General features: G+C 42.5%; 1 protein-coding gene across 8 annotated transcripts in view; it reads right to left on the reverse strand.

Moving 5' to 3' along the window:
- MAST4 (microtubule associated serine/threonine kinase family member 4) overlaps positions 1-19,056 on the reverse strand; it is a 606,692-nt gene that overhangs the window by 51,015 nt on the left and 536,621 nt on the right. For all 8 annotated transcript variants that reach the window (XM_058679964.1, XM_058679962.1, XM_058679963.1 and 5 more), the window contains 5 exons: positions 13,600-13,757; positions 11,737-11,812; positions 9,762-9,971; positions 4,726-4,827; positions 2,074-2,206 (listed from right to left, as the gene is read on the reverse strand). In XM_058679964.1, the coding sequence (XP_058535947.1) occupies positions 2,074-2,206; positions 4,726-4,827; positions 9,762-9,971; positions 11,737-11,812; positions 13,600-13,757 (679 nt within the window). The remainder of the gene's footprint in view (positions 1-2,073; positions 2,207-4,725; positions 4,828-9,761; positions 9,972-11,736; positions 11,813-13,599; positions 13,758-19,056) is intronic.

Genomic DNA, 19,056 nt, shown 5'->3' on the forward strand with positions numbered 1-19,056 from the left:
TCTACGTCTAATTCAGTTGCCTGAAAATGCACCTGGAAAAGCAGGTGAGGACAGCTCGAGTGCTTGGGCGTGTGCCACCCATGCACAAGGTGGGGATGAAGTTCCTGGGGATGAACCAGCAGATAGAAGACCTCTCTGTCTCTCACCTCTCTTTCTTTAACTCGACCTTTCAAATTAACACGCTTTCAAAAACAATGTAATAATGTTTAAGTAAAACAGAAGAGCAGCTAATATTTATAAAGCAATTAGCCTGTGTGGTCAAGGCCACTGGGCCTGTGCTGCTGGCTCCAGGGTACATTTCCAGGCAGCTGGACTGTAGCATTCTCACTCCCAGCCTTCAGCAGCCAGGTGCGAGGTGCAGCAGTTCAGATACTGATGAGAAACCAATGCACACGAGCGTTTGGCATCGTTTAGTAAGTTGCACATAGAAGTCACATTTTACGTGTGAGCAAATAGATTTGAAAAAACTCTCTTAAGTCAGGAAAACAAGTGTCGAGAATGAAAGGCACAAATACCAGGGATGAATTTCTATGGCTAAGCTCCAAACTTGTCAAAGATCACCATTCATGCTTTAAGGCCTCCATAAAGACAGCGCTGGGCCTCAGGTCCTTCCCCCGCCAAAGGCCAGGCTACAGCCATGATTCCTGCCAGGTAAGAAAACTGTGCAGAGATGCCGTGGTTGAAATGGCAATGGGCTTGATGTCACCTTCGCCACCGCAGCGTGAAGAGTCACTCTAACATACTCTGACAGCCTCCCCACTCCAATTATTTTTATAAAAAAGCAAATTAAAAGATGGTTCTGTTTTAAATAGAATTTCTGCTAAATAACTATTATCTGGGAAATACATATTATTTGTGAGCAGTGGGTAGTAATGGGATGGAACCAAGGGTCGGCTTTTGAAGCAGGGAGCTAAGGCATCATTTTGTAATGCCTGAAGAGATTTTTAAAACTCATCTAAATACCATTAAACATCTGCCCTTTTTATTTCATTGATTTAAACCATTTCTGAAGACTCATGATTCAAAAAGGTAAAGATGGTAATTTAAAAACCATGGGGAAAAAAAAAATCTCTCCCCAGGGAACTTTTCAGAAAAGCAGCCACCAGTCTGTGATAAGTGATGAATCTGTTGTGGTATTGCTTTCAGTACAGTATAAATTTATCTGGCATTATCTCCCAGTAATGCATGCATCATTTCACTGGGAGCAAAGATACGAGGGCCCTCAGAGCAAGCCAAGCAGGGAAACAGGCTGGAGAGGAGCAGAGAGCAGCAGGCTCCCTCAGCTTCAGCGGTGTGCCGGGGGCTGAGGGGTACAGAATCTCTGAGCCATCATTCCAACTCCATTACAAACAGGATAAACACTGGTTGCAAATTCAATTTAATGAACCAGGAAGACCACTTTGAACGAAGGAGTCAATGATTGTTTATGAGTCTTTTTAGACAGCACATATCCCTAAGTGTTATAAATAACAATCCCAAACAATACTGAACAGGAAACGGTTGGGGGTGGGGATGGGCGAGGTTGGTTTACCAATATTAGATTTTTGAAAATCACCAACAGGAAGCTTCCTCTTCTCTGTAGCTAACAGGATTACACCTTTTTTGTTCTTCATATGAACCAGCCATAAATCCCTATATAAGCTTTACAGAAACATTTCCTTTCCCCCCTTCTGGCTCTCCTGTCTATTACTATTAATTTTCTGAAGACAAGTAAGAAAAATATATCTCAACATTGAACACTGTGCAATCTACCATTCACCATTGGTTTTCTACAAGAAATTTCAGTATTAGTTGTAAATGAATGGTAGTTTCTTTAACAACAACAACAACGAAAAGCCCAACAACTTTGCAAGGGCAGCTATGCTCAGAGACTGAAATAGCAATCCCCCTAGGACAGGCTGGCACGCTCAGTTTGAAAAGCCTCTAGGATTTCACGCTCTGTCCCAGAGTCCGGGCACAATACAAAACGGGGCGTGCTGTGTAACTCAGCAAGAAAAACAATGGCCTGCCACTAAGTCCTCCAAGGGGTAACAGGGCACAAGCTGGTGAAACCAGCCCAACCACAGTACTCACCTTCCAGGGGGTCTTTGTTGAGCCCCAGTTGGCTAATGATGTACCTGGGAATGTCAGTTTTAATCCCCTGGCCTTCTTTGGCATGACCTTCTGCTGCTTCCAATAGATAATAAAATTCTTCAGGATCAAATTCCTAGCAGAAGACAAACACATATGGGTATCTGAGCCAAAACTGTTTGGGGTTTTATGCAACAAATCCTATTTATAAAGAAAAGTGCTGGATACACAAGGCTGTAGTTCTGCAGACACAAAGCAGGGAAATGTCTTGACGTATAGAATCTGCACTTCACATTTGAACCTTATGTACATGGTAAGTCAATACAATTGTGTACTTGATAACCCAAAGAAAACTGTCATTTCCAATTTCCTCATAATGCAACTTTATGCGATCCACTTAAAGTCTCCATCTTGTTGAAACCACATATACATGACTAAATAAAAAAAAAAATCTGGAGGCTGCCACCATTCATTGTGTAGCAGGGTATTCCTCCATCTGTGGTGCCACCATCCTATATGGATGATTCAAAGCCCAGCTGCTCTACTTGCTATCCAGCTCCCTGCTTACGGCCTGGGAACGAAGCAGAGGATGACCAAGTGCCTGGGTCCCTGCATCCATGTGGGGTACCCCGAAGAAGCTCTTGGATCCCAGCTCTGAATGAGGCAGTCACTGGGGGAGTGAATCAACAAATGGGGGCTCTCTGGATCATTCCTTCTCTCTGTAACACTTCCTTTCACATCAAAATATATTTTTTTATATGTGCCTTTTATTTTATTTGAAAGCTGGAGAGAAAAAGACAGCTAGCCAGATAATGTCCATCCATTGGGCCTCTTGGCAAATGGCAGCACAGCTGGGGCAAGGTCAGAAAACCAGGGGCCTGAAACTTGATATAGGGCTCCCAGGTAGATCGCAGTGACCCACGCAGTTACACACTGCATCTTCGGGTGCATGGTAGCAGAAAGCTGGATTTAGAAGCGCTGGGTCTCAGAGCGGCTCTCGGGTGAGCTCTGTGAGTCCCCTGGCAACATCTCCACCACTGAGTCAAGTGTTTCAGATATGCTTTCTAATCATCCTTTGCAGCAAAGTTTGAAAAAATCTGAGAATTCATCCAGAAGATTCAGGGTTTTTTTTTTTCCTTCATACAACCAGTCTTGGAAGGAATAAGTAAGATCAAAAAATATTTCCTCAATAGTTTTAGGTGGTTTTTTTTGTTATTGTTGTTTTGTTTTGTTGTAGGAAATTTAGAGACATCTAAAAATATTAGAATGAAAAACTTCAAATTACCCTTTTTGCTGATTTAAAATTTTTTTTCACATTCACGCCAACATTAAGAAAGAAAAACAGGACATTAATGCTTTCATTACCTTTTTTTTGTACTACGATTTTGATATATCTTTCCCACCATACACTTTGGTTTTCTTTTTTTTTTTTTTTTTTTTTTGCAGATTTACTTATATACTTATTTGAAAAGCAGAATGACAGAAAGAAGGGAAAGAGGGAGGAAGGAAAGCGGCGGGGGCAGAGGAAGAGCATCCATTTTCTGGTTCACTCTCCAAGCGCCTTCAAAAGCCAGGGCTAGGCCAGACTGACGCTGTCCTCTGCTGCCTACCTAGCAAGCAGGACCAGAACTGGCATTCAGATGTGGGTGTGGGTGTCTCGAGCAGGGCCTTAACCCACTGAGCCTCAAGCGTAACCCTCATGTATTCAGTGCTATGTTCATGGCTAGGAGAACTTTAAAGTGACCTTTTTGAAACTTTTTAAACATTTATTTGAAAGGCAAACATTCATACACTTACAGTCAGAAAGAGAGAAACTTGTAGTCTCTCCTCAGGCGCTTGTAAGCAGCCAGGGCTGGGCTCGGCTGGGCCGGGTTCAGGACTAAGGAAGCAATCCAGGTGTGCCAAGTGTGTGGCAAGGGCCTAATGACCTGAACCATCATTGACAAATCCCAGGGTCTATACTAGCTGAAAACCGGAGGCAGAAGCCAGAGCTGGGGATTGAAGCATAGCACTTCAATGTGGGATACAGGCATCTTCGTTAAACACCTGCTCCCTAAAGATGTGTTCTCAACAGATTCTGTAGAATCATTCCGACATCCACAACTTCACATTTATTCAAAGGTTTGACCAAAAATGAAATTTTCACTAAATTAAAAATGTTAAGACAGAAAAAAAAATCGCTGACAAGAAAATAATTAAAAAGGGGAACTGAGGTGTAAAATTCACACTCGTTCACCTTTTGAAAAAAGTAATAATTATAAACACAGGTCACTATCAAACAAATCTCTGATCTCCCTCTCTCTGCACCCTATCAACTCCAAAAAAGTGGGGCACGGCAAGGGCTTTAAATTAGCCGTTGCATACAGTAATTACGCTGAGATAGGCATTATTTCATTATTTCATATCATCTTTCTAGTATGACCAGAATATGATAGGATTAACACTTAATACAGCACAAGTCCCAGAATTCTTTCTTAAAATCAGAAAAGACAAGTCACAGATGGACGCCATCATACACATTCACACGTTGTAGTTCCTCCTGACTCTTTCCATTTAGCTCTGGCGTTTGAAGCCAAATGAAACTGGCGCGTTCTGTTGGCCTCTGCTTTCCCACAGTGCCAGTAAATAACAGAAGTCACGCTGAGAGGCACATACCAGGCACTCCAATAACCGAGCCGGCCGGGCAATAACAATCAGGATCTTTCGGACGAGCTGCTTAATAAAGGCCAGTTCGCCACTTTCGGAGCGGTCATGAGCCTATGGAAAAGCGAGGGAAAGAATGATGACACAGGGCAGCTCCACTGAACAGCAAAGACATTCAGGAAAACATGCTAATTAGGTCATTGCAAACAGTCAAAACTGAGTGATTTAAGTGATTAAAAACATTCTTAAAACACAGACAAGCAGGCATTATCTGCAAATACACAAACGTCTGTATCTACACATTACTCTGCTAACTAAACTTCAATTGCAGAACTTAAAAATCAAACATAAGAGCTCTGGTCATGAACCATGAATGGAGGAGACATTAACAGCTTAAAATACTCTAAGTACGTGGTATAGATGGAACAGGCAGCTGATCCTGACCCTGACTTTGAACATGAAATTTCTCAGAAGCATGACATGGCTAAAGGACTGATGTTGCTACTGTGGGCACCCCCCCATTCACAAAACATTTACATCTACAACACAATTAGCCTGTAATTAGTTTTTAACCACACGCAACAGCATGTAATGCTTACCTCAAATTTAACTGCATGCCTATATTTGGATTTATGCAGTAACACTCAACTCAGGAAAATTTAACCCATTTAAAAATAGTTAAATAAATGTTAATTTTAAATGTTGCTTTAATCCAATAAATATTCTGAAAGCAAGTCGCTTTTTAAAAAGATCACTGAAAATTTTAATGATAGTATTTTAAGAAGTAAGATAGATCTACATCAAGATAATCATAGAACAACTTTAGAAGTTACTACCAGTAGTAAGATTTCTTAATGTTTAACCTCGTATGAGTTAGTTCCTTCTAATAACTTAAAAATATTTATATGAAAAGAACTAGGCAGAACCAAGTTACGAAAGATGATGGAACTTAGAAGCCCATGTCTGCTGACTTTAAGGCATTGAATCAAAGGCAATTTCCCAAAACACAGACATAGAAACCATATATGGGCAAAAGCAAAATAGCTAACATTCAAAACAGAACAGAGAAGATGAGTACTGGTAAGTAATTGCAGAATACAATATGCTCAAAGAAAAGCAAACCAGTACTTAAAGTGTAGGATCCCAGTAACAAGTAATGAGACCAGGACATACACAGCACACACCCCTCAAATTTCAAAAACTGCATCTACATTTTCTAGACAGACTTTAGAAGATATAATGAATACTAAGAAATACGGTTATATGTCTTCTTTATAATTCAGTAAACAGAAAAACTTAGAGATAATGCAAAACCACCACCTAACTTCTTGGCTGATAAGTTAGCCTCAACACTGAAGTTTTTTCTACTTTCACAATTGCTGCTTTACAAATGACAGAACATAAACAAAACCTAAGCAGCCCAAGGACACTTTTATGGTCTCTAGAATGGAAAATGTGAACTTGATTTGTAAATAAAACTTAGAAACAATCCACTTTTGGCTCTATCCCCCAAATCCTAAAACAAGCAGTTCACTTCAACGTTTTCCTACTAAGAATTATCAGACACCACGAAGGCCAAAAGATAAAATCACCAACTCAAACAACACTTTATCCACTTATTTTAAGGGAAGAGAAGGGACTCTGTTAAAACAACATCAAATAAAAAGGCAGCACTAGCCAGGGAAGAGGAGCAGCTTTTTGGTTGTTTGGGGGCAAGCCCTGTGGGGGAAACGTTGATGGATCCTGCCTCTATGGTTTTAGTATTGGCCTCAGTAAAAGCACAGCATGATCCAGCCTTGAGAGGAGGTTGGTGTTTCCCAACTGCTTCATTTTCTTTAGCTAAACACATTCAACGGGATGGCTGGTATCAGAGTTCACCTGGAACTAACCTAGACCTCAGGACTTGAGCAAGCATCAGCTAAAGCAAGGTTGTTGACATTGCAGGATGACTGCCTGTGCTACGCAAAAGACAGATGATGGGAAAATGGTTGGAAGGTAGGTCTGCCTGCTGGGCACAGAACCTCACATCTGGGAGCTGAGGAGAGTACCATGAGGACAACTGTGCAAGTTCCTCAGACTCAGCTGAGCCGGAAGGGACAAGCTTCCCAGTAACCAATCAACCCTAAGATCTGGAAGGACACTACACATGGGATTCTGAAGACAGTGTTTAATTTTTATAAATGGAATAACAGAAAATGTTTATCTGTAAACAATTAGATATTATTCATACCTGCTTCTATAACCAAGAGAAATTTCTCTCTATAGTAAAGATTATCCATTACGTAGCTTCTTCAGATGATCTTTGAAACTCTGTTTTTCCTTCTCTTTTTTGGTTGCTAAGTCTGCCCAGTCTACCATAAAGACAGCAAATTCAGTGGAAGAGTTCACTATCAATAGCTATGACAACCAATGCTACCTTCTCTGGGAATTGTTACGAAGGAAGGAAAAATGCAGGAATTAAACCAGTGATGATGGTCACCTCCTGGAACAGAGCTATGGGATCCCAGAAGGAACAGCCCTCAGAGGCTCACTAACTACTTTGGTTTGCTTCTTCTGTTCACAAGTGTAGCTAATATTTCAGAAAAGGGATTTTTAAGATATCCCCCTAAATAAAAAGAGGCAGAGAGCTTCCATCATTTTCCAGGTACTGATTTGATGAAAATGAACCAACAGAATTAGGTGACTTGACGAGGTGGCACAATGTATAAAATATTTCAGCCATGCTGATATGGTAACTTCTTCCTTCCTCAATCCTACCTAGTTTAGATAGGACCTGAGAAACAGTAGGCATTCAGAGAGGCAGCGGGGAGTGGGAGACAATGCTTGTTCCAAATAGAACCCACCGTCTACTGATGAAGGGAGATGTAAGAATTCATTACAACATACTGCAGATGAAATGGACCAGTGCGGTGGAGCACCACTGTGGCCCATGTTACACTTCTTAACTGCCGTTATAACTCAGTGCTGAAGGGTGTTAGGTATTCTAACAGCTGTGTAGAAGCATGGATGTGCAGGATTAGGGCTAAAGGAAGTGTGGTCCAAAGAGGATGAGGTCTGAGTTAGGAAGGTTATAGATGGGAGCGGGGGTTGGAAGAGGCGTTGCAGAAACATTTAAAGTGCATTACGTGAGCCTGGTGAGAGAGTGCTTGATGGAGGACAGGAGACAGCCAAGCACAGCTAAGTTCCGGCAGGTAACCAGACAGATGGTGCTGCCAAAGATGCAGGCAAAGAGTGCAGAGGAAGCAGGTTTGGATGAAGAGATGTTGGGCATTCCAGCACTGGAATCTTCGGTTGGATCTTCTGATTCAGTGGACTGTGCAGGTGGAAAGATGTCCAAGGGGTGGATAGATACATGAATGAAAAATCAGAAACAGTTGCCTGTCTGAGAAAGATAAGAGGTGCCATTCAAGAGGATATGGCAATGAGCCCAAGAGCTCTGTCAACACCAACAGAGGGTGAGCAGGAACAGCATGACAGCGTAGGGTCTAGGAAACTCACTGGTGGGAAGCATGAGCTGGAAGAGGAAATCCTACTGAGAGGCAGAGAGCCAAGTCAGACAGATACAGAAATAGGGGAAAATGCTAAAAACAAAACAAAAAAGGAGGCAGGGCGGCTGAAGAGAGAGAATATATCACCACTGGATACAAAAATGTTCCAGCAAAATACCCAGCAGATCTGAAGTTAATAAGCACAGCAGGGAGTTTAGTGAGAGAAGACCAGTTTCCTGCATTTGGCAAATACTGGACTTCTTCAATGTATGACACACTAGCCTAGGTGCCACAGCAGACAAGTATTCCTGTGCACAGAGATTTTGCATCCTAGTACCATGCTACTGCTTAAAGGGTGGTCCGCACTTGGGAGTGGAGTCAGCCTATGAACTGTTAGCAATGTGAGGAGGCAAGCGCAACTATGGACGGTAGCAATGAGAAACACTGCAAAATACATGCTGATGAAATACCCAAGTGCACGATCTTCCTCCTGCAAATCTGTTTGCATTTTAAGTTTTGAGGGGACTAGTCCCTGCCAAACTGATCATCTGCAATGATACCCCTGAGAGTTCGAGAGACACAGCTTTAGCAGGTTTCCACAGAGTAGAACCTAAGAAATGGGAACAGGGTATATGGGAAACTGTGTCGGTGAGTTGTGGGTGGGGAAAAGGCGAGAGAAACTGTGGCTATTAACCCAGGAGGACAGGGCTCTATCTCAGTCACCATAACTGTAGTAGGGACGTTACTAGAGCCCAGACAGATTTCCTCAATACTGGGATACTAGTATGTTATTTCAGTTCTGTAAAAAGTATATATTGAAATTCAAAGAAATTCACTTAGGATTTGTTTCAATGACACGATTAATATGCCCTATAAGAGTCAGAAATATGGTACATCTAAATACTGGTGCTAAATAGGTTTTCACACATAGGCTGTGGAATTACAAACTAAACGCCCTTCCACCACTGCACACCCTCTTCCTGTCCCAAGTGCTATCAGGAGTCAGGCATGCCAGCGGGAGGCAGAGGCAGGTCCCATGTTTCTCTGTCATTTTGGAAATTGGATATTTTGTTAGAAGAACTGACACCACTGGAAATGTAAGTTACCATTTACTACCCAACACCATCGCAGGTTAATTAATAGGACACACAGCCTGGAAGAAGCCTGCAGTTTCTCATTTAGCTTTTCCAGATATGAGAACCAGATAGTACCATCAAATCACACACCCATGCTCAGGCAATTTATAACTTTATGGTGAAGGGGAAAAGAAATCACTGCTTCAAAATCCTTCACAATCCACTTATCCCAGAGTCATAGATTGTTGGGTCCCAAGGTTCCTATAAAGGTGATTGCATTAACTTTCTATTACTCTACATAATGACCAGAATCAACTTATAGCAAGCAGCAATCAGCTGGGAGTTTCCCCTTCTCTGTTGCTGCCCTGGAATGTGAGCTCCATCTTACAGCTACAACAAGCAAGCAAACGGTCTCATGCTTTTTTTTTTTCCAGGATATCTGCAAAAGCAGATTAGAAAACTTTGTACGGCGCGTGGTTCTCACCTCCTGTAGCAACTTATCTAACTTGTGCTGCAATTCAAGGAAGTATCGCGAGGTGATGAGACCCTGGTGGGATTTATCTAAGCAGTCCCGGGCCAGCTCAATAACCTGATGGTGAGTGAAACTCAGCACTCCGTCTGCGAGGGGCAGGACACTGTCAGGGGAGTAGCTGCTGATGATCTCCTTGAGACGTTCCTCCATCTGCGCGGTAGCCTATTCAGAGACGGAACCCAAGGAAACACAGTCATCAAGTCAACCCTCACGTTGTCAGAGAGCTCCAAAACCGAATTCTAGACATCACATTTCAAAGATACCTCACTTCTGTGATACAGTAATGGTGCACACACTTCACTAGACGTTTGTTCAAACCCCTTGATTTTACAGCACTCAGAAGGGCCCTAATGCGCACGCAGACAGCGGATAAGAATGAGGAGTCCCTGTCAGTTCACTAATTGTATCTCTCTGTTGTGGGATTCTGGTAATGGAAGAGGGCTCTGCCTATGGAAACAGGGGAAGAGGGCATATGGGAAATCTCTTTATCACCCACTTAATTCTGCTGTGACCAAAGCTTTCAAAATAAAAAGCAGGAAAGGAAGCAGCAAAGTCTCTGCCTTCCAGCGTGGAATGTAGACAATAAAACATTTAAAGAATAAATGTGTTTTCTTCCTATATCCCATCCAACATACAATGGGTCATCTGAGCTGCTTCAAATTAACTCAGATCATACTGAACCATTCTGTGTTCCTTTTAGATTTGAAGCACTTACAGGTGGCCTGAAAAGTATATCAAATATTTCTTTAGGTTTTACTTAAAAATAAAGACTATGGCTAGAGTTCCACAGGGGAGTCCAAGGGTTGTTTTCTTGGGTAAGTTTTAATACACCAGGAGTACAATCTTACATCCTTATCCTTTCGTCAAAATTATATCACGTTAAAAAAATAATGATAATAAGGTCAAGGGAAGTATCTTGATGAAACACACCCAAAGTTTTATATTCAAATCTCATTTCTTTCTCTGCGATCACCTAATGTCTCTTCAACACCCCTGTATCCATTCATTTTTCTAAACAGCGGGATTCCTGCCTCCTGCCCAGCTCTTAAGGCAGGCCCGCCTTTACTAGGTACAGTCAGTATCTGCTTCCCTAGTCACATGTGAGGAATAGCTGCGACAGCTTTAATCAATGACATCAATGTTGGGTTCATTACAAATAATAAGTGTTCCACTTCTGATTTATGAAACTAGAGATTTCCTTTTATTCTCTTGCCTAGGGTAATCAGCAGGGAAGTGGGGGTGGGGGAGACCATCAGAAACAATGTAGAAAGGTTGCCTTTCCCCGACATTGTGGGAACACTTTGGTGGGAAACAGCTGGAAATAAGGAGGTGACAGGGACCTTCAGAGAGCAGTTCCTTGCAGTCAGGGAGTGAGGTAACAATTCTTTGCCAATTCCTTCCAGGTTCAATTCAGATTCCTTCAACCAGTCTGACTTGGGGAACATTGCAGAAGGACTGTTCCTTCTAAATTACAGAGTTAGAAATCTAAGGGTTAAAAGGATGGGACACCAATAAGTTTTTTTTTTTTAAAAAAATAGGCAACTTTCAGGATATATCAATCTACTAGAGCTTGGGGTAGAAAATGTTCTCTGCTTGGCAAAACAGCAGCAGGTGCATAACTTGGAAGGAGCACAGATCTACAACCTTTTAAAGCCGACTTTCCATGTGGCTTCTTATCAGGCCCAAGTGCAGGTGGCACACAACCAGCAAGGCTTGCGTTCCACCCAAACGCAGACAGGAGCTGGTTGGTAGCAGTTCTCAGCTTAAACTTCTTTGTGTTGTACAAGCAGAATGCTGCTTTATGCCGCTTCCCAGCTTGGATCCTTACGCTCTCCTAACCAAGCCACCTTACAGATGCTACTCCCCCTCCCCCACTGCCCGCTGTCCATTCGGTTAGATGCTAGGCATCTTCAATTCAATTCATTACCTTGGGGAATCTTTCTTTGTAGACATGGTTCATCATAATTATTTCATGGTCGCAGCAGGCAGGAGAACGTCCAGGGCTGCAAGCAAAGCAAATTAGCCTTTTAAACTTGCCACAGCATGAAATGAAAAGAAGCTTTGTATTTATAAACAGTCAGTTGTGCATCAAGAGTGCTACGGAACCTTTGTATGAAAAGCATTTGGTATGAGGGGACGCACGGCAAACTCACTCATTAGTACCCATGTATACACATCAACTTACAAATGCAGACACTCTACACAGGATTCAAAAAGGAAGCTCAAGAAGTGGAATGCCACAAAATCATTACACTTACGGCACTATTCAGAAAACGTCTTTAAAGTGAGATTATATTCTGCCTATCATTGGAGCTTATGTAGTTCCTGAAGCCAATTAACGAATTACTATATAAAAAAAGAACAGGGTAGCAACAAACAGCCACATGCAGGACACGTTTAATAGTGCAATTTCACACTTGTCCCATACACCTGAGCTCCGCTACACACCACCGAAGAGGCCTGATTCTTCCGTGGCACAGGTGTCATAATTGAAATCCATTTTCTAACCTAGTGAATATTTATCTGGGATGCTGAGCTGGGCATTACATGCCAGACAAACGGAGGCATACAGCTGGTGTGCACTTCTATTTATTTCAAGAGCAGGCCTGTGCTCCTCCCTGGGGCGTATACGGCGGCACTACGTGAATGTATTTGTATTCCTAGGTGCAATTCCTAGGCATACATGCTATTCTAGGACATCCATTAATAAAAGAAGAAAGGGTGCCCATGTGGTAAAACACAGTGCCCTGGCGTGAAGTGGCAAAAACCTTTTTTGTTCTGTATCTCAGAGTTACGTGAACCATTAATATCAGTTTATGACACTAACGAAAGGTACAAACACAAAAATCTAATCAAGCTGTGATATCCAACACCTATTGAAAAACCCATGTTTTAAAAAATACTAAAAGTCTAAGTATGTCAAGTATACCAAGCCTGTGACATCAAGACCTCGTGGGGGCACACAACAGGTCCTGCCCTATCAGGACAAATCTCGCACCTCTGGTCCTTCAGGGAAGCCGCAGTTCGTCGTCCATGGCCACATCTTGCCAGGGCATCATGTGCCATAATGGACTCAATGCCGAGATGGAAGGGCCATTTGTCCCAGACCCCTGTTTCTGGGTGCAATGTGCAGAGCATGTGTGGCCTGTACTGCAGCCAGACTTCTTCCTCTGCCCAATTTTGTGCATTCCTCCTTCCCCTACCCCCAGGTGTTGATCCCCAAAAGCACCCACTCTCTGATAAACATCCTGAACATGAGTCTGCTTCCTGAAGAAACCACTGGCAACACGTATTGTCTGAAACAATATAAGCCAGTGTAAACCAGCCCCATTTAATATTCAATGGATGACATTTCGTACCCAAAAATCTAGTTGAAACAAAGAAATACAGGTGACAGCAATTCCAAAAATGTGTTCATAACCTTAGAGAAAATAAGACTAATCATGGAAAATAAGAATCAAAAGATTGGAGTGGACTTTTACAAAATCCAAAATAACCTCTTATTTATGCTGCCTTTCTTTTTCAATAGAACATCAACCACTTTTGCATCATAAACATATTGCCCTGAAATTTGAAAGTTTGAATGATCTGGGTAGCTCCCCGAAGCCATGATCATTGCAACCAAGCAGAAAAGAGTGAAAATTCAAGAGATAATCAGCAAGATGTCTCTTAAGGATAATAAACAGCATCAGGCACCAATCCCAAACTCCCCCAACTACACGTGGATTAGAGAGCCAAAAGTCTTCGACAACACTGGTTGAGTGAAGAGTGTTCAGTGCAGTCTACGCACCTCAGACTTCGAGATCGGGGCCGCAGGGGAGTGTTCCTGCATCTGTTCTCAGCAGCAATGCTTTCGGTGGTGCAAAAATGTTTCGATAAGAAGTGCAATTCATCTGGCGTCGGTTGGTATGGCAACTGATGTAACTTCTCCTGGGAGGAGCAGGATGACTGAAACAGACCGAGAGAGGTCACGTGACTATCTCACAAAGACATTCTCCCGAAAGAAGATCAGAGTGCTAAAGCAGGGTGGGGTTTGAATATAGGCAGCCCCTTCCAAAACACACGCTGGAGGAGTTCAGTGCTCTGGTGAGGTCTTCAAACAATGGAAACTTCATCCAACTGTGGTGTTTCCGTCAGGTCATTAGGAGGTGATGGGGAGGAGAGGTTATCAGGGTGATGTGACAAGTCAAAGATGACACCAGCAACACACCTGCTCTCCCTGACTCTCACTGTGTAATGCCTGGCACTACTGTGAGACTTGCCAGTGAGAAAGCCCTCCTCAGGTGTAGGTCCTTCACCTTGGACCAGAACTTCAGGCCAAGTCTGGTCTATTTTTCATTATAATAGATGCAGTTGGAGGCACTGTATCACTATTAACAGCAGAAAATGGGCTAGTAGGATATAGTTTCTACGCTGTAGTTACAACTACTGCCAAAATATGACACCTTGATGCTCTCTCAGAAGTTGAAATCTCTCTACCTCAATTGCCTCTAAGAAGAAAACCGAGGCTCAGAAAATGGCCAGAACACAACCCAAGGCAAAGACATAAAGCACCCATTCAGGGCAAGACTGGGTGCAATCACTCCGCCTACAACTGGATGTGGGATCCTAAACAAGGCCACACAGCTTCCCTTCCTAATGTATGCTGCCCCTTGTTGCCACTACCGTCAACATGTCAACATGTGCTGTGGGTGAAAGTGGGGAGGAACGCAGGTAATGGTATTGTTTGAAAGTTGGGGATTACAGTATCTTCCTTTTTGTGTGTGTGTGATTCAGAGACAGGGATAGGCAGAGCTCCCATCAACCGGTTCACTCTCCAAATGCTCCAAGAGCTGAGGGCCAGGAATTTACACCCAAGTATCCCTTGTGAGCAGCCATTAACTTGAATTTTGTTTGATATGTGGCAGCTAATATAGAAATGTACAGGAATGAATCGGACATCCTGTGATATGACCGCCGCTTACACTCCTGTGGAACTATGATCTTACTGCTTTTTCACTTTGTTGAATATTACGGTGTGTGGTGAATTAAGCCTGTGATTTAGAGTGAACTGAAATCATGTCTCTGCAAAAATTAAAGGAAAGAAATAAAGTCAGGAAGGGGAAGGAGGGTGATTGAGAGAGTGACATTTATTTCATCTGTTGAATGTGAATGCTGATCCAGGCTGCTGAAGACACTGCTGCTGGGTCAGTGCCACTGCGCTACTGCGTCAGTCCAGGGGTCATGCTATCTTTCTAACAGTGCAGATGCCTTCCCAGACACACCCAGTTCAAGAGCTGCACATAAAATATCATGGGTCTGGGCTTGCACAGGACCAAAACTAACTTACTGCAGGGAGGTGCCCCTCCACGGAAGGAGATGGGAGCAACAGGCTGGCTGGAGTCAAATTTTAAGGGTTACCTGTACGATTTCATTTACCAAACAACTTAAAATTCACTTTTCAGATTAGTTATAACGAATAGAAAAATTGTTAACATCTGTTGAGAAAAATTTTGTCATCATACATATAGCAAGGTCATTTAATATGGTAAGGAGTGTGGTCCATGTTTAGGGATAGAGAATATGCTCACACAAACGATGTTGTGGTGTAAGCAGTAGTAATAGAAGCTAATGTATAGAAACTAGGAGGCAAGGAAATTGTGGAGGGAGAGGTCCCATTTCACCTCAGTTGGAACAAGCAAATTGTTAAAGGAAACAGTTCCACATGACACTAGGACGAACTGGGAGCAATGGAGACAACTAGAGGCCAGCCAAAGGGACTGAGGCTGCTTCCAAAGGTGTCCTGTGGGACAGTTGAACACTACAGGCTCAACTTAGTGGAGAGGGACTTGTAGGAGACCCTGTCATGTCAGTCAGGAGGGCCTTCAGAAGGAGCAGGTGTGGCCAGCATTGTCCACAAGAGCCCACTGTTCCTAGCAAAGACACCTCCACTGGCCCACACGTCCTGGGTATACCACCCGTGAAAGTTTGAAGGATGAGTTTGAGGCTCTCCTGGTGTGGTACCAGGGTTCCTCATCTTCCAACCACTCCGCATATGACTTCTGACGACACCATAAATCAAGTTAACTCTCAAAGAATGGATATTTACACAAGAAAAACTGCGGTTTTTCATTCTCAGGGCAATTGGCATTGCAAAAACATTCTGAGTCACAGCACCACCCCCAGGAAGCATGGAACTTCTCAAGGTAACCAGCCTGCAGAGGTACAGGCCCATGTTTCTACTTGCTGCTTGTTAAAAGTCATATAATTTCAGAGCCATACCTCATGTTTGTGCAAATTTATATCCTTATTTCCTTTCCTTCAGCAGAAAAGAACTTCTCTGGCAAGAAATACAGAAGGGAATGTCTTCCTACCACTGCAATTCCAAGTTACTGACTTCAAAAGTAGAAATTACGATCTGAATAATATCTTGGAAAAGTTCCGCCAGTTAACTTTAACTGCAAGACCCAATGTTAAAAGAAGTTGCGATACTAATATCCTCTTGGAGGGCTGATACATTTCATATGACCAAATCTTTCCAATTTCAGAATAAAACATTTTTAACACTTGGCAGTTTGCAGAATATTCAAAGAATAAAGATACAATAATATTTGTAACTCCACAGAAGTGGTCCTGAAGTCCTGTTAACAACATAATCATACATAAAAGGGAAATTATTTTCTCAAAGTGAGTGCTATATTTTTATATGTCTATGTTGTTACTTTAAAATACATAAAGTGAATTTCTCATTAATTAACTGACATCAGTCCAGGGAAATGATCATCTTCTCAGGAATACTTTAGGTTAGACTTTAAAAAAGGAAGTAATTATTAAAGTTTTGCGTAACTTTTGTCCCAATATGTAAAAACCAAGAACACATGTAACACACATACACAAAAACAACTGAGGAAAATGAGAAATGTTTTTCTAGTGTTCACTCATTACCTTTTTTTTTTAAATCAAGAAACAAAAAGGAGAAACGGTGGCTGAATTTTTACACAACAGCCCCTCTAGTCTACAAATTAAACAATTCTGTTAGTCTTCAGGCAAAAATAAAAAAAGTAATTTTGGAAGCTAAAATTTCATTTTGAAGAAGAAAAAGAGTAGGAACACTGAGATCAAAGTATAGCGCCTTTTTTTTTTAATAAAATAAATCACTCTTTTGGAAACACGCTGTTGGAAATGTGGGTCCTGTGAGTCTGACTCAGAACCCGTCTGGGAGCTGCTGCTTCCGCGCACACGGAGTTGGGAGGCAGCACTAATGCCATGGTGACTGATGGCAGGTTGGTTTCTTGATCAGAAGGTCCCAAATGGCGCACGAGGGCCAGAGTTGTGTAGCATGTTAAGCTGCAGCCTGCAGCATCGCCATCCCTTGCAGGTGCATGTTGCACTCCTGGCTGTTCCACTTCTGTTACAGCTCCCTGCTAAAGCAGCACAGGGTGGCGAGGTGCAAAACCCAGAAGATGTTCTTGGCTTCAGTCTGCTCCGTCCTGACCATCGTGGCCACTTACGGACTGAACCAGTTCATGGACGGTCACTCTCTGTAGCTGTGCAGGCCATGTAAAATTTTGAAAAAGCTCAGGGAACTCAGGGCCTTGATTACTTACTGCTGCCTCACTGATACAGCCAGAGGGTGGGTGAAGAGACACCTGTTCTCTGCGCCTTGGATTCCTCTCCCACAAAACTGGGTCCAGCATTGCAGCTCCAGCACAGGATACATGGTAGCATTCAATGAGCCAACCCACTCCAAGGCAGCAGAACAGTGCCTGGCAAACAGGGAGTGCTTGTAGACCCTATTTTAAAAAATATTTGTACTGGGCCCGGCGGCGTGGCCTAGCAGCTAAAGTCCTCGCCTTGAACGCACCGGGATCCCATATGGGCGCCGGTTCTAATCCCGCCAGCTCCACTTCCCATCCAGCTCCCTCCTTGTGGCCTGGGAAAGCAGTTGAGGACGGCCCAATGCATTGGGACACTGCACCCGCATGGGAGACCCGGAAGAGGTTCCAGGTTCCTGCCTTCGGATCGGCGCGCATCGGCCCGTTGCGGCTCACTTGGGGAGTGAAACATCGGATGGAAGATCTTCCTCTCTGTCTCTCCTCCTCTGTGTATATCTGGCTGTAATAAAAATGAATAAATCTTAAAAAAAAAATATTTGTACTAGACAGGGTTCAATACCATGTAGTTCACTGTCTCTCTTCATGATTCACCTTTCTGTAGGATTTACCAGAAAGACAAAGAAGGGCCTGATCTCACCATTTTGAATTATAATAAAAACCTAGCTGAAGTCAATGCAAGTTGACAGTTGAAATTAAAGCAGAATTTGAAGACAGGAGGTGTGAAGTTAAATTGTGGGTAATGAGAATTAACTAAGAATTTTTACTGGAAAACCACGGCAGAAAAAGTCAGGTACTCTATTTATACACGGCTTGGCTCTACTTAAAGACACTCCAGGGTCTGGAGGAGGAAGTGTGCTTGCAAATAAAGAAAATAAGATTATTTCTTTTCCTTCCTGCCAATCTACTTTAGCATTCATGTTCATGCTGTGATGCTCCACATTTTCAACATCTAACATCTGGGCTGGTCAACAGCCAGTGACACCAACAATGGTAACCTGCATCATAACCAGGGCTGAATCCACTGTGTTTTTTTTTTTAGTGAGATTTTCATCCATGGGTGCATCTAGGCTTTTGCAACATCCTTTATCAACATGCAGCTGGTGACGCAAGGTTATTAGGATGTGTTTTGAAAATGATCAAATTCATGAACAAAATAGAATAGTGAATAGAAAAACAAAGTACCTGTCCTCAATAAAAAATACTACACAGAAGTGATTAAAAAAAAATCTAATAGAATTCACATGTTTCAAAAAACCCATGTTAATTATACTTGGCATTTTGGAACCACATAAAGCACTGGTGATACCAGTTGGCATATATCTAATTAATCATAGATTTTTGTGTTAGTTCAAGTATGAATAACCAGCAGTCCTCATGCTGAATACAGTGCTGAGGGCTGTAGAAAAATGCCACTGATGGACATCCCTAGACTATAAGTCACAGACGATGACAAACTAAGGAAGGAAATGGATGAGAAGGGGTTCTAAAATCACAGGTCCATATTCCTGTTGGGTGCAAAAGCATTGAAATCATTTCACTGGATATTCATTAAACAACAACATGGACCTTTTGAAATGACCACCAGGTCTCTAATGCCCTGCAGACACAGACATACACAATGTCACTCATTTATACTAAGAAAGTGTCCAAGC

Source organism: Ochotona princeps, chromosome 23 (genome assembly GCF_030435755.1).
Source record: "Ochotona princeps isolate mOchPri1 chromosome 23, mOchPri1.hap1, whole genome shotgun sequence".
Lineage (NCBI taxonomy): Eukaryota > Metazoa > Chordata > Mammalia > Lagomorpha > Ochotonidae > Ochotona > Ochotona princeps.